Source organism: Pteropus medius, unplaced genomic scaffold (genome assembly GCF_902729225.1).
Source record: "Pteropus medius unplaced genomic scaffold, Ma_sr-lr_union100, whole genome shotgun sequence".
In the NCBI taxonomy this organism is placed as follows: domain Eukaryota; kingdom Metazoa; phylum Chordata; class Mammalia; order Chiroptera; family Pteropodidae; genus Pteropus; species Pteropus medius.
The window spans coordinates 8993477-9009579 of record NW_024349796.1 but is presented as its reverse complement, the minus strand read 5'-3'; the positions used below and the strand labels follow the sequence as shown (position 1 = coordinate 9009579).

At 34.9% G+C, this 16103-nt stretch overlaps 1 protein-coding gene and 1 non-coding gene across 2 annotated transcripts in view; one reads left to right on the top strand and one right to left on the bottom strand.

Moving 5' to 3' along the window:
• CDC73 (cell division cycle 73) overlaps positions 1-16103 on the top strand; it is an 83931-nt gene that overhangs the window by 3562 nt on the left and 64266 nt on the right. The window contains exons 3-7 of the mRNA XM_039883339.1: positions 1681-1750; positions 5731-5793; positions 5876-5928; positions 8561-8649; positions 13856-14072. Of these exons, the coding sequence (XP_039739273.1) occupies positions 1681-1750; positions 5731-5793; positions 5876-5928; positions 8561-8649; positions 13856-14072 (492 nt within the window). The remainder of the gene's footprint in view (positions 1-1680; positions 1751-5730; positions 5794-5875; positions 5929-8560; positions 8650-13855; positions 14073-16103) is intronic.
• On the bottom strand, positions 1388-1505 carry LOC120619403 (5S ribosomal RNA). Its single transcript, XR_005657493.1, has one exon. It is a non-coding gene; the product is annotated as a 5S ribosomal RNA (ribosomal RNA).

The window sequence follows — 16103 nt, the reverse complement described above, 5'->3', positions numbered from 1 at the left end:
TATTATGGTGTCCCTTAGAACCCTCACTCAAGTGAAATTTAATCCTATTGTTTTTTTTGTAAATATTTGACAGATTTGAGAGGGCGGGTTCTAAAATTCTAGGGTTCTATAGTTTTATTCTCTTGACTCCTTTGTGTAATTTGCTCTTCTAAGTGGACTATTTTTGAGATAGTTTTCCCTACCCACAGCCCCTATTTTGATGTGAGTAGTTATCCATCTTTCTCAGTTGGCTGTCAACGTGTACATGACTTATTAGTGATTAAATGTTGAAGTATGTTAGAAATAGTAATTTAAAGAGAATTAATTAAAAATTTTAAACTATTTATGATATTCAAATGCATAGAAAAACCTATGGGCTTTTAAATGTTTATACCCATAAGCAGAAATTAAAGGTTAGTCTGCTGCCTCTTTAAAAAATATTAGTTTTAAGTGATTATATATATTGTTCATATCTGTTATCGAGTGTGTAAACACTGTGTGCAAAATGTTTGGTGCAGTGAAATTAAATCAGTACTCAATGTCCAGTAGCCAGAGACACTAAAGGTTCTTGTTATTTCATTCATTGTTGCTTATGTAAAGTGAGAAAGGGTTTTTAACTAATCCTGAAGGCACTAGTTTTTCCTTACTCTTTGTTTGCATTATAAAAATGATAGAGGAAATTGTGGTAATTACAAGATTCACTGAATTCATGGCCCAAAGAGAGCTTGGTGCTTAATGTATACAGATTTGATTTATTTGTTTTGATCACTTCTTTACAAATTGCTTATGTAGGAACTTAAAATTGTCCATTTTACCAAAATAGGTACGTTTCCAGATTTTATTTTTTAATCTTTTACACTTCTTACAGAATTTATACATACTTGAGGATAAAAAAAATGTAATGTTGAAAGTAAACAACCACCATTAATATTTTCCTGTGTGATCTCCTAAATTTTCCCCTGTGCCTAAACAACATATACCTACTGTTAAGTGGCTAAGTTAGTTTATTTGGAAGAGTTCGAGTAGAATATTTTGAGGCGGTCTAGTTTGGGTGTGAGAAAAGAAAGTACTTTGGAACCATTGCATAAAATGAACAAGCAATGGGACTAAAAAGATACTTGCTCCAAATATACAAACATGAGTAAAATTAAATACACAGAGTTAGTGAAGGGAATAAAAAAGACTCAAATTGATATTTTGAAGAGGGATGGGGTCATTGTTTCATTTCTAATGATTATCTTTTGTATATATTAATTGAATTCAAGAGTAAAGTTATCAAAATTTAATATGCTTAAAATTTTTCCAGATTTTTTAAAAAGCCAAAGCTGTGTTTTTTTTTTTTTTTAGCATTTCTAACTTTTTTAATAGACTTCCTCCCTTCCTCCCTTCCTTCTTTCCTTCCTTCCTTTGCCTACAGCACCTGGTCTTCCTAGGTGGTCTCCCATCCAAGTACTAACCATGCCCGACCCTGCTTAGCTTCGGAGATCAGACGGATCCGGCGTGTTCAGGGTGGCATGGCCATAGACTAGATTTTTTTTTCAAGTTTTTAATAGGTTCTTTTAGTTTGGTCTTTTTCTAAACATATGATCCTATGTAAATGTTGTCAAGATATGTTGCAACAAAATTCAGACATTACATGATGTTTATTTTTACCAAGTTTCTTATAAATGATTTTCTATCTAATTAAAATTTTTATTTCAGACTGAAAATATTCCTGTGGTTAGAAGACCTGACCGAAAAGATCTACTTGGCTATCTCAATGGTGAAGCATGTGAGTAATTTTTAAATTGTTTGCTTTCTTAAGTAGACATCATTTTTTCCCATATGAAATAAGAAGCAGTGGGAAGAGAATTTGTATTCCTACTGAAAATGGACCTACCTACAGTTGTGTCCATATGCTCCCGTCTTTCCTGTTAGCATGAATGTAGTGTCCTTGCTTCTAAGGCCAGTGCCCTCTTCCTTGTGTATGGATTCCATCTCCTTTCACACTTTCAAAAACTTTGCCTTTGAAAATTGTTGCTTTTCCCTTGTTTGCATCACCAGTTTTCTCTTCGGCATCATTCTCTTTAGAAGACATAGAATAACATCGCTCATTCAAAAAAAATTTTGATCCCACATTCCTACTATCTACTCCATTTGTCTTCTCCTTTTTATTGCAAAATTCGTTGGAAGAAGAGTTGTGTGGTATCACTGCCACTGCTTCCTTACGTGCTTCTCTTGACTCCTCTCCATTCTGGCTGTCTTCCTCACTCACCATCCCACCGAAGTCACTTTGAGGCCGACACTAGCTTATTTGCCCCCTCAGCAGCACTTGCTTCTGTTGACTGCGCCCTCTTGGAGAGCCTTTCTTCGCTTGGCATTCGGGGCCCAGGCTCTTGTGGTTCTCTTTCTGCTCCTTGTCCACCTCTCATTCAATTTTGCACACTTCTTGCCTTCAATGCTGACTGACCTGTTCCTGTGCTTCGGATTTGTAGATTCACTCTCCATATCGTCCATTGGTTATTTAATAGGCATATGGAATTTAACATATCCAAAAATAGAATGCTGATTCCTTTCTTTGCTCCTCTGGGGAACAAAACTGATTAGTAGGTCTATTCGCCAGTGCTCCCATCTCCATAGTGGTATCCCATTCATCTGGTTGCCTAGGCTGAAAACCCCGGATAAACCTTTGATTTCCCTTCTCTTATATCCCACATCTATTCCATCTTTAAAAGTCTGCCAACTTCTAACCAGTCTGCTCCCACCCTGCTCAGTGCCTCCTCTTTAAACTACTGTAGAGCCCTCTCATGGTCCCCACCCGTTGTTTTCTACAGGGTAGTCTCTGCCAACCATTAGAGTGACCTGTCTGGAAAAACGAGTAAAGTTGATTGTGTCACTCACCTGCAGCTTCTCATCCTGTAGCTTCTCATCACTTATGATAATGCTCATACTCCCTGTCCTGACCCACCTGCTAGTTCTTCTACCTAAAGCTTATGCTTCTGACCTCATCATCCACTCTTCCTTTGCTCACAGCAGTCCAGTCTTATTGGTTCTTTTAACTGTTTTAACCCTTATAACCTTTGCAGTTGCTATTCTCTCTGCATTCACCTTCATTTCTTCACAGTGTCACTTGTCTCACTTCTTACCACCTCATTCAGATCTGTGCTCAAATGAGATTCTGTCAGAGACTGCTTACCTGACCATTCTGAAGTATAAGATAGCATTGTTTTCCCTCACACCCTGTCTGTGGGTAGTATCATCCTGATATATTTTCCATCAAATCCCTTATATTGACCTGAAATAATGTATCTGTTTGTTTACTTATATATTGTCTGTCACTCTGACTAGAGGGCAATTTCAGAGGGGCAGACAGCTGTCAGATGCCCAGCACTGAGAACAATAGTTAATAGTAGGTATGTACCTGGTCGAGTAGCTATTAACTTGCTGTCTTACAGAGTACAGATAAGTTGATATAACAGAATCGTTTGGTCTCACCTTCCCCGGGGTGGAGTTTATTACCTTTAAGTGAGTCATTATTAGCTGTCTTGTCCCATATTTTGCTCCATGACTTTAACAGCAAGATTGAGGGGAAGACCATCATCAAGAGTGTTGTCTTCCTGCACTGTCCTCACTGGGCATTCAGCAAGCACTTACTGAGTGCTTTTTCTTAAAGGCATTGTGCAGGGTGCTGTGTAAAATGCAAAATCCTTGTCTTAAGCATGCAAAGTATACTGATAAGCAAAGGGTGCGAATCCTAGGAGAGGATTGAGGAAGGCCTTTAAATTTGCTGTGAAGAGGATGTAGTTTAGGAGGATAGGCAGAGGCTTTTATATTTTGAAAACCTTTTTTTTTTTTTTTTTTTTTGCTTCTGATATACAATCTGGGATTCTCTGTTTTTAAAAAGTATCTCAGGTGAGCCTGACAAACAGGCTAGTTTGGGGACGGTGCTTTAGAACAAATGGTTTTTCTTTTCAGAATCCAGAATAGAGTTGCCCTTTATTTGTCTTCGTCATTTCCTGTGGTTTCTGTAGGACAAATTATTTTAGTCTTCAAGAATATTGCTTTGCTAATTAAAAAAAAAATACTAATTTAATGGTTTAATTAAAGAGTTGAGCAAATCTTAAGACATTCCCTGTTCTTAGGGAGACATAATATCTTGAAGAATCAGTTTTTAACATAATTTGTTATGTTTAACATGATCCCAAAAAAAATCTCTGTAGTTTTCTTGAGGAATAGGTGGCACTGGACAAGATGATTCTAAAACTCATTTGATAAAGTAAGTGTCAGAAATTTGGAGAGAGCAATAAGAAAATACTAGCCATTCTAGAGTTTATAACTTAACAGTAAAATCCTAGTAATTTAAACTTATGAATGAATAAATTGATAGAATAATTTATCTGTTAAATGTTAAGTTATGTGAGTTTAACATGATTAAAAAGGCACGTCAAATCAGTGGTGGAAAGTGGGATGGTAAAAATAAAAGAGTTTTGCGTTATTAAAAAAAAAAAGACGACAGATGACAGATGGGGTAATCGTATTTCAATTCATCACAGTAAAAAGGCCAATCTCTCTAATAATACAAAGTGGTCTTGAAAATATATACATAAAAGACTAACAATGGATTTTGCTCATATAGTTCACAGAAAAGGTGACAAAATTATGAAAAATGCTTAGTTTCATTCATGAGAGAATTGCAAATTTAAAACTATGCAGAGATAGCTTTAGTTTTTTCCCCTGTTAGCTAAAAATCTAGAAGTTTGATTGTATACTCTGGTGAGGCTGTGAGGAAATAGATATTATAATATATGGTTGGTTGTAGTATCAGTTGATACAACCCCTGCTGAAGAAATTTGGCAGTAATGTGTCATTACAGATTGAACTTAGAAATCCTATATCTGGAGCTTTATTCTAGAAGTAAATTTGGAAACGTGTGAAGCAACATATAGATAAAATTTTTCATTGTATCATTGTTTATCGTGACAAAAACTGTTAAAATTGAACTGCCCATTGATCTGGAACTATTTAAATTGCAGTTTAACCATGCACTAGAATACCATGTAGCTATAAAAAAAAAAAGGGTTAAAAAATGCTTCACGTACTGATACCGAGAGATGTCGGTGATATTTGATAAGTTAAAAGAAGGTTCAGAACAGTATGTATAGTATACTATCTTTGTGTAAGAAAAGGGGACGTAAAAATATTGTTTTGTATTTCTTGTACCTACAAAAGGAAATCCTAGAAGGATATATAAGAGACTAACAGCAGTTACATAAGGCGATAGGAACTAGGTGGATGGGGAGAGATACACCTCTCTGTTATCTTTTCATCATTTTGAACCATTTAAAAATTAAATGATTTAATTTAAAAATAATTTAAAAATTTTACCAATTAGAATAATTAAAAATTGCAATGTAAAGTGATTGCTAACTTAAATGATAACCTTTCCTTTATATATGTATGTTTATGTATAGATACAGTTCTATATGCATGTGTATTCGAGTCTGTTCTTTGAAGTGACCAGTTGATTTCAGTCAGATTATCTCAATCATTTATAAGCTAAATTGTTAAAATTAGTTTGCACTCTTAGTAGACTTTCTAATACACAATAATCTTTTCTAGTAAAATGCATTTACAAAGCTGCTTTAAAACTTATTTTTTAGCTAGGGAAATCACCATATATAAAGTAATATAATAAATCTTCAGCATTTTACTTATGATAATATTCAATATATGTACTCGAATATTGATCTCACATTTTTTTTAAATCTTCAGCAACGTCAGCAAGTATAGACAGAAGTGCCCCTCTAGAAATAGGTCTTCAGCGGTCTACTCAAGGTATGTCTTGTCCATGTTTATATTGAACTTTTAAAAACCTATCCCCAAACTATACATTTATTTACTTCTTTTTTTCTTACAGTCAAACGGGCTGCAGATGAAGTTTTAGCAGAAGCAAAGAAACCACGAATTGAGGTAATGGAATTTGATTTTAGAGGTGATTCATATTGTTACAGAAATTGGGATTCTGTAGCAGTAAGAATTCTTTGCTCAGAGTAGTCCTAGGAGCTTTTTTCTGGAAAAATTATAGAATAAACAGTTGACAGTCAGCTTGAGCAGTAGTTCAAGATCTCTCAGTTATAAGCCATGTGATGGACAAATTACTTTATTTTCCTTATTGATGAAAATGTTGGACTAGATCAGGAGTCAGGAAAGTGTTTCTACAAAGAGCCAGACAGTAAATACTTAAGGCTTTTGGGGCCATTTCATCTGTCCAGCTATTCCACACTGTGATTGTGATGTGAAGGCAGGCATAGACAGTGCGTAAATGAATGGGCAAGGCTGTATTCCAATAAAATTTTACAGAACAGATGGTGGGCCAGGTTTGGCCTTTGGGTTGTAGTTTGCATAATGCTGGAATAAGATGGTTTGGAAATTTACTTCACATTTAAGAGCTATGAACATGAAATGCTTATTATAGTTACTTCTTAAAATACTGACATTTCAGGTTACATGTTTTTATAGCATTTTATAGACAGCAAGTAGAATATTAATATTGGTAAATAAGGATAGTTCACATGAAATAGAAGCCACATAAGAAATGCAGTTACTTCTGGAAAGAAAATTTGTTGATTAGCTAGTGCACTGAATGAGATGATTAAACCTTAGGAATTTTGTGATACTATTTATTTAAATTTTTTACAAGTCCCAGATGAATTACATATGAAGGCCCCTGAAAGTGGAAGATTATGCAGCAGAGGCACACTTAAGATCTGAGAAATGACTAAACCAGTCATATGTCAATTAACGACATAGGAATAACACTTACAGTCATCACAAGTGTTCACATGGCTAGAAACCATAAATCTTTTCATCTCACACTTGTATAAAAGTCAGATATACCTTTTGCCTGCTACATAAATAGCAAAGCATACACAATTAAGACCAAGAAAGATAGCTGTTAAAGGGATAGGACTGTTTGATCAAAATTTGATACTAAAATAATGTAATTTTAATTATCATACTTTGAGACAAGGGCCTGATGTGTTTTAGGTAACGATAATAATGACAGCTCATTGTTATTGCTCTGTTAGGTGATGTTCTGTGTACTTCATATACATCAGCTCAGATAATCCTTACCACAAGCTCCTGAAGTAGGCAGTACTATGTGTGTCATCCACGAACAAACTGGCTCAGAGAGAATAAGTGACTTGGGAGGTTCATAGAACCAGGATTGGAACCCAGGCACTCTGGCTGCTAGCCATTCCACAATGCTGGGCACACATTTTATGGTAGTAAAACTGAAAATTCCCTCAACTCCTTTGTGTAAAAGGAAGTTGTGACCCACTATACAAAATGAGTGAATTTAAGGAGACCATTTTTTTTGGAAAAATCTGAAATTCACAGTTTAATTATTGAACACAGTTTAATTATTGAAAAATTGAACATGTCAGAAATGCTCTTCTCCTAGGATTCCACTAATTTGAAAAATCTGCAGGAAATAGAATAAAATTATTTCCAGAGCAGTTAGTTAAATGAGTTACTTCAACAGCTATATTACATAAACAGTTTTCAGTTCAGCAGATCTGTTGAGAACCTGCAAGGCACTATGCTAAGAGGGAGAAACCTTGAGGGTAGGGATGCAGATCTGATTAAAATCTAGGCTGCAGTTTTTAAAATCGGCAGTCTCTGAAGGAACTCTAGTAATGAGCGTTACGCCGTTATTACTAGTGGCAAAAACTTACTGCATTTCCTAAAATATCATCCTTGTGTTCATGTGAGCAATATGTTTGCCTTAAGAGTTTTATAAGAGAGATCAATGTTGGAGCAGGAACTGGAGCACAGTGTCCTTTTAGGTCTTGAATATACTAATGCTTTTTATACAGTTTTATATTCTGTTAGTCATAGACCCTGACTCTGGTCCTCCTTTGCTGAATATGGGGATTAAGCTAGATTAGAGTTACCAAATTTTGTTTTTAAGTAACCACTTTTCAGACTAAATTTTACCTGAAATTCTAATATGCAAATTAAAAAGCTGAGTTCCCAAGGTTGAATTCAGTCAAAAAGTGGCCCATGGCATACTTTGTGGGAATTCCTAGTGTTTGGAAGAACACACTTTGAAAACCATTAAAGTTTCACTTCTAGTGTTTTGACCTGTCCTGACGGATTCAGGACCTGGGGCAACAGATGGAAAAAAAAAAAAATCTAGATCCAAAATAAAATTTTTGACTGGCGAAGGCTTTTCATAACATTTAGTTATAAACTTTCCTGAAGAGTGGGAATTTATTTGTTGTATGATATCTTTCTGAATAAAAGTAGCTGTGATATGTTATGAGAAGACCACTTAATCAAAGAAAAAAGTAACAAGTTTTTTGGTAAGCTTTCAGTCAGTTCTGTTCTTACTTGATCCAACATATATTTAGTGTTATTGTTTTTATGTAACTAAAAGTAGTCTTAAAATTGACATAAGGTCAGTGATGCCTGGAACTTTATGGGTGGGAATATAAGTGGGAATTTATGTCAGGGAAGTTACATGGTGTTTTTTTTTTTTCCTTTATAAAAGTAAAATAAAAATTTAAAATGTTTACTAACCAGTGATGGTTTTCAGGATGAAGAGTGTGTGCGCCTTGATAAAGAGAGATTGGCTGCTCGCTTGGAGGGTCACAAAGAAGGAATTGTACAGACTGAACAGATTAGGTAAGAATTTCTTTAGTGGAAAAGTAGGCAGTTTAGGTATATGAAAGGTCATATGGAAGAGGGATATTAATATGCTGTCTACATTTACATTTACCTCTTGTATTCATTATGTGCCTCTGTGCCCTAAGTTCCAAAGATGATATGTGTATGTTGGGGAGTGGAAGCCATTGTGCTAATTGTGCTTTCTGAAAAATTTTGATTGCGTTACTACATTGGTCTTTCCTTTTTAAAATTACTTTATGATCCAGGCTACTCATATATCATGTAATCTCTTGTTGATAGTAGGAGCAGCAAACTCGCTCTGTAAAGTGCCACATATTCAGTATTTTGGCTTTGCAAGTCATATATTTTTTTTCCAACTCTTCAACTCTCTTGTGGTTGGGAAATAGCTATAGAAGCTTTTGTTCCTAAATGAACGGGCATGGCTGGCTTTGGCCTCTTGTCTTATTTTGTTGATCTCATGTTTTTACTATAGTTAGAATCACTTCTTAATTTTTCTTTGGCACGATGCAGGTTTTTGGAAGTTTTATCCAAGCAATTTAAATCAACGCAGATTTTAAAAAGCTTTATTGAAGATAATTGACATATAATAAACCACATGTATTTAAAGTGTGTAAGTTGATAAGTTTTCACATGCACGTACATCTGTGAAATGGTCATCGCAGTCGGGATTATGGCTGTCACGTCCCCCGATAGCTTTCCCGTATACCTTTGTAATCCTGTGCTCTGCCCACCCCACATCTTCTACCCAGGCGACAAATGATCTGCCATTACTTTAGATCAGTTTTTTTCCCCCTAGAGTTAAATATAAATGGAATTTTGTAGTATGGACTTTTTTGGGGTCCAGTTTCTTTCATTTAGCATAATCATTTTGAGATTCATCCTTGGTGTTGGATGTGTCAATAGATCATCCTTTTGTATTGCTGAATTACTATTCCTTTGTGTGGATGTAATGTTTTTCCTAGTCACCTGTTGATGGACATTTCACTTTTGCTGTTTTTTTAGCTATTACAACTAAAGCTATGAACATAAGTGTACAGTTTTTACATGGTCGTGTTATCATTTCTCTTGAGTAAATACCTAGGCGAGGAATTGTACAGTATTATAGATTTAACTTTTTAAGAAATTGCCTGTTTTTCAAAGTGGTTACACTGTTAAATTTTTACCAGCAGCGTTTAAAAGTTCTGGTTTCTTCACATCTTTGCCAGTATTTGGTATAGTCAAGCTTTTTAATTTTAACATTTAAAAATTAAAAGATCTGAGCACCTTTTCACATGTTTGTTTGCCACCCTATGTCATCTTTGGTGAAGTGTCTTCAGATTTTTGTCCATTTTGTTACTGGATTGTTTTCTCATTATTGCGTTTTGAAAGTTTGTTACGTGTTCTGAGTACAAGCCCTTTTTTAAAGGATGCGTTGCAAACATTTCTCCTGGTCTGACTTCCCTTTTCATTCCCCTAGCTGCCTTTTGAAGAGCAGAATATTTAATTTTTATGAAGTTTAATTTATCAGTGTGTTCTTTTGTGAATCGTGCTTCAGTGTTAGATCTAAGAAATCTTTGCCTGAAAAGGGTCAACAAAGTTTGTCTCCTATATTTTCTTGTAGAAATTTTATAGTTGTAGGATTTACATTTTAGTCCGTGATCTACTTTCAGTTAATTTTTTTGTGTATGGTCTGGATAAAAATGCACTTGTTTTTGTGAGTCAGGGACTGAAGCTCAATTTTGTGCCAATGGAGAGCCACTTGTTTCAGCATCATTGGTCTTTGCACCTGGATAAAAAAAAAAGAAAGATCAGTTCTTTCATGTATAGTTCTATTTCTGGACCTATTCTGTACCGTTGATCTGTTTGTCTTTTTGCTGGTAACACTGTTTACATTACTCTTTCTTTATAAGTTTTGAAATCAGGTAGTTTTAGCCTCCCAGCTCTGTTCTGTTTCAAGGGTGCTTTGCTGTTTTAGGTCCTTTGCATTTCTATATGAGTTTGCAGTTTTCTACAAAAAAGCCTGCTGGGATTTTGATTGATATTGCATTGAATCTGTAGATGAGGTTGGGGGAGAATTGACATATTAAAAATACTGAGTCTTCTGACTTAGGAACACGGTTTATTTCTCTAATAATGGAGAGATATTTAAGTCTGCTTTGTTTTTTCTTAACATTTTATAATTCTCAGTGTATGGGGCTTGTCTTTTTGTTATTTTTTATAAGTATTTCATACTTTTTGATACTATTTTTTTTTAATTCTTGATTGTATATTGCCAGTATAGAAACAAATTGATTTCTGGTTATGGACCCTGAATCATGCAATCATGCTTAACTCATTGATTATCCTTTGTAACTTTTTTGGTAGATTTTATTGGCTTTTCTACATAGACAATCATGTTGTCTACACAAAGTGCATGTTTACTTATTTTCTTTCCAAACTAGATGCCTTTTATTCCTTGCCTATTGCACTGGCTAGACTTGCATTCCCAGTGTTGACTAGAAGCAGTGAGATTAGACCTTCTTGTTCTTCATTTGAGGGGAAAGCATTCATTTACTATATAAACAAGTTAGCAAAGGGTTTTTTTTTTTGTAGATAATTTTTTTAACAGATTAAGGAAATAATCCTTTTTATTCCGAGTTTGCTGATATTTTATCAGAAAAGAATGCTAGCTATTGTCAAATGTTTTTTCTGATTCTATTTAAATGATCATACAGTTTTTCTTTTCTATTAACATGGTGAATTAATTTTTTGAATGTTTGCCTTCCATGAATAATCTCTACTTGGTTATTTTATTATCTGTTATTGCTGCCAACAAGTTAACCTGGAACATAGTGTCTTAACAATATACATTTGTTATCTCAGTTTCTGAGAGTCAGGGTCTTGGGGTGATGTAGGTGGCTTCTCTGCTTCAGGGTGTGTCACAATGCCACATGAAGGCATTGGCCAAGTCTACTCTCATACGTAGGCAAGAGGATCTGCTTCCGAGTTCATGTGCTTGTTTCCAGAATGTGGTTCCTCTCAGGCTGGTAGACACATTTCAGTTCTTGACCTGTTGCTTAGAGGTGTCTCTTGGTTCTTCATCACATTTGGTTTCACAACACTACAGCTTGCTTCATCAGAGTGAGCCAATAAGAGGGCGAGAGAGGCCAAGCAAGATAGAAGTTACAGTTTTTTTTTTTTTTTGTAGCCAAATCTTTAGAGTAACATCCTATTACTTGTACAGTATTCTACACACACCCACAGAGAGGGGATTAAAGTGTGGGTGTGAATGCCAGAAGGTTGAGATTATTAAATAGTAATTTCAGAAGCTGCCTACCATAGTCAAGATGTATTATCCTTTTTATATATTGTTAAGTTAGATTTGAAAATTTATTTGGAGTTTGCAGCTATGTTTATGAGGTCTAGTTTTCTTGTAATGTCTGTTCTCATTCATATGAAGATGATTCTGGTCTCAGAATTGGTTGGAAAGTATTTCCTTCTCTTCAGTTTTCTGGAAGAGTTTGTTTAGAATTGGTATTATTTCTTCCAACATTTGAGAGAATTTGCTAATGAGGCCATATACAATCAAATATTTAAATTTTTTTTTTTTCAGTTTTGAGACATAGTTAAATCACTTGGAACTGGCTTGTTCTTTAACATTTGTTATTTGAACAATGTTCAGTAGGAAGATTGTTCTGTACCCTTAGGTGAGACAAGTCTATTCCGAGTACTCTACCTGATGTCCCATGAATATGAGGTTTCCAGTCTGGCTGGTGGGGGTAGGTGCTGTTCTTCACCTTTGTGAGCCCTGGGCATTGCTCTCTTAATTCTCTTGGGTGATTCTCCACCCAGCTTTAATTTCCTCATGGTTGTGTGCTAAGCAATATCCTGCTGGAAGATACCCAAGGGAGATCGTCAGTGCAGCTCTCTATTCTCAGGTTCTCTGGCCTATGAATTCCAGCTGCCTAGGTTTTACTGGACGCAGCTCTATTTTCTCAAAGTCCACTAAGCTTTGCCTGGGTTCTCCTCCCTGTGTCACGTTGGAAACTTTTAAAAGGCAAGAAACTGGCACATACAGGGCTCACTTATTTGGTTTCATTTGTTAGATAGAGATGACAGTCATTGCTTGATGCCAAGTATCTGTCATTTCGTGTATTTTGACTGATTTTTCAAAGGAAGGCCAGTCCAGCCTCTGTTACTTCATCTTGGCTAGAAGTAAAAGCTTAATGCACATTTCATTATAATTTAGAAAAGTATTTTAATTTGGCTCAAGGTATATTTGTATGCTTTCAGTTTTGAGGGAAAGTTACATAATATTATATGAGTCAAATACTAGGTACATATTGAGCATCTGCTATAAAGCATCCCCATACATAATATAAATAAACTCGTATACTGTGTAATATTACCGTATTTAAACCTGCAGGAATTCCTGTCCCTTATCCAGATGTTGTTTAAACGTATTTCAAGATTGTCATCTTGTGTTTAGAGTAATAATTTTGTCAACTGTTAAGGTACCCAAACACTTTTTAACTCTTTTTCTCATTTTACATTGTCGGAAAAAACACTAACCTTATTATCTTAAAATCTGTACTTTCAGTGTTGTGTTTCTTTATAGTTTTGAAAACATAGCCTCTTTTGCTATTTTACCTGTTATTTAAAATCAAGTGTAGAAAAAGAAACCTCAAAATAGGGTTTCATCTTCCAGACATTAAAAGGAGTATTTGTTTATGTGGCTTATAAAAAGCCTCTGTCAACTGTGAATTTGATATGTTGAAACCTTGAAATAAATTTCAGGGATAACCTAAACTTTGAATTCTTTGAAGAATGCATTTTCACCCCTGCCTCCAAGGTGGTGTGTTTGTGTGTTTGTATAATTTGCATAGATAGAGGGCTGTTAGCAAATACAAATCTCAGAAAATATAAAGAAAAGCACACATATTAATGAGTTCTGCTCTTTTGGGTAGGAGGGAAACATGAAAAACCGTGAAAATTTTTTTTGCATTGATATTCTAAGAAATTACTAATTCGCTCATAAAATATTTCTACATAGGCTCTGGGCTCTTTACCTATAAAAATCTGATACGATCATGAAATATCAAGTATGTCATTTTTATAGATAAGAAAATCTTAATCATTGCCACTTAAAAGTGTTTTTACCAAGAATTATAAATGTACCAAAACATATTTAAGATGTGCTCAAGAGATCCTTGCTATGGAAATTCAAAAAAGAAATTGCTTTCAGGTCTTTGTCTGAAGCTATGTCAGTGGAAAAAATTGCTGCAATCAAAGCCAAAATTATGGCTAAGAAAAGATCTACTATCAAGACTGACTTAGATGATGATATCACTGCTCTTAAACAGAGGAGTTTTGTGGACGCTGAGGTAGATGTGACCCGAGATATCGTCAGCAGAGAGAGAGTGTGGAGGACACGGACGACCATCTTACAGAGCACAGGAAAGGTAATTCAGATATTTTACTCATTCGTTAGAGGGACTGCATTTAATCGGTGCTGGTTATGGAATTGATTAAAATTTGCTATTAGAAGGTTTCAGATTTTATTTCTGAAAGATCAGTAACCTAGAATTCTAAGTGGCCATATATGCCATTCTGTTCTTCCACATGGTTGGTTTTTGGTCACCAAAGAAGCTGATGGAAAAGTCTGACTCACAGTGCAAGCCCTTTGATTTGCACCTTACTTGTGAATCCAAGGAATGGCCCAGTTTTCTTGTTGAGTAGATCTTTGCTTAAACCTAATGAACAGATTATTGATGGCAAGCTCTCTGGTCATTGATATCAGTAACTTTTTTTCTCCACAAAGTAGAGAACTTAAGAAAATCAGTCTGCAAGCATTCCGTGTGTGAATTTATACATTATATTCTGTTGTGTGGACGTAGCAATATTTACTTGTTCCTCATTAACGGAGTCAGTTGTTGTTTTAGCTCTACAGGATTGTGGGATTTCCCCCCCTCCCCCTTCTCCTCCTTTCCTTCCTTCTTCTCTACTTATTCACAATTAGAAATAATGGATTAAAAAGCATTCTTGTACGTATACCTTTGGGCATTATGTGTATATAGCAACAGGACTAGTTCCTAGGAGCAGAATGCTGGCTGAAGGAGACGTGTACTTTAAATTTTGACTGACAAAAATTTGAAAGATACTAAATGTCCAGTATCTTAATGTAGCTCCAAAAAGGTTGCACTGATTTTTGTTTCACTTACATAATTTCATGTCTCTCCCCCCACACCCCGCTACCTCCCAGTTTTCCTAAATGTTAATTCTCCATTGATGCACAGTTGTTAATAGTGATTGATGATTTGGCAAGGGAGTTCATAGACGTGTGTGAGGTTACTGATGAAAGTGAGCTTTAGCATCGGTCTTGGCAAACTAGTTTCATTTGCGGATTTGGGAATCTGACCTCAAATTTGCTGTGCTATTTAGTAAGAATAAAGCTACTAGAAAACATTATGTAAAGGAGAGAATTATTTTTGTTGGGTACTTTTACTTCTTTTACAGAGTACTTGAGCTCAAGATTAAGAATCATTCTCTAGAGCTTAAAATTCTAGAGAAATCTGAGAACATGAGTTAATATTTGTATTTACAATCAAGTGACCTGTTACTACTCGTTTTTACTGCCTAATATGGGGCTCATAGTTGAATATTGTGACTTACATTATTCTACCAGTGCTTATAAGTGTTGAAAAGTCTGAATTGCATAGCAGTGGAATAAATCATAAGTGATATGTCCCATCTTACCTGTAGAATAAACATTAAGTTTTCTAGTAACTAAGTTGAATAATTTTTATTGAGCTCTAGGTGGCAGGATTGTACCATCATTTTGAAACAGAGTTCTAATTTAGTTTAGTGTCACTGGCATCACTGTATAATTTTAAAAATAGGTTAATTTAAGAGTTGTTTGGTAGCTATGTTGACTTCTATGAGTATTAACATTTTTAAAAACAAAAAATGATTTTGACTGATATGTTCTCTGTATACTGTTTAATCTTCCAAACTCTAAAAACCTTGTAGGTACTCATAGCCCTAAAAGGCTATATGATTTTAGGCAGACTTTCATTATTATCAGGTATTAGGGTCTTCTTAGTTTTTGAATTTCTGGAATAAAAGACAAGTTGAAGATTTCATCAGAAATATAAATATGTCCTGTTATGTTACCATTGCAAGTACCCTACATAAAACAACATGATTTTATACTCATTAAAAACACATTTTTCAAACTTATAAAAATTAGTACTGTTCATTGTTGGAAAATTGATGAAAAGAGATCATTAAAAGGAACAAAATTACTACCTGTACTTCTATTACAGAAATAACATTTTTATAATTTCTTACATTTTGATAGATCTTCTAAAGTTGTGTTTCTGACACAACACTGCATTATTTTTAAAGTGGTGAGATTTTCATCCATTTTCTTAATAAGATTAAGACGATTGCCTTTGTCACTGGTTTGGCCTTTGTACTGCTGGTGCAAAAGC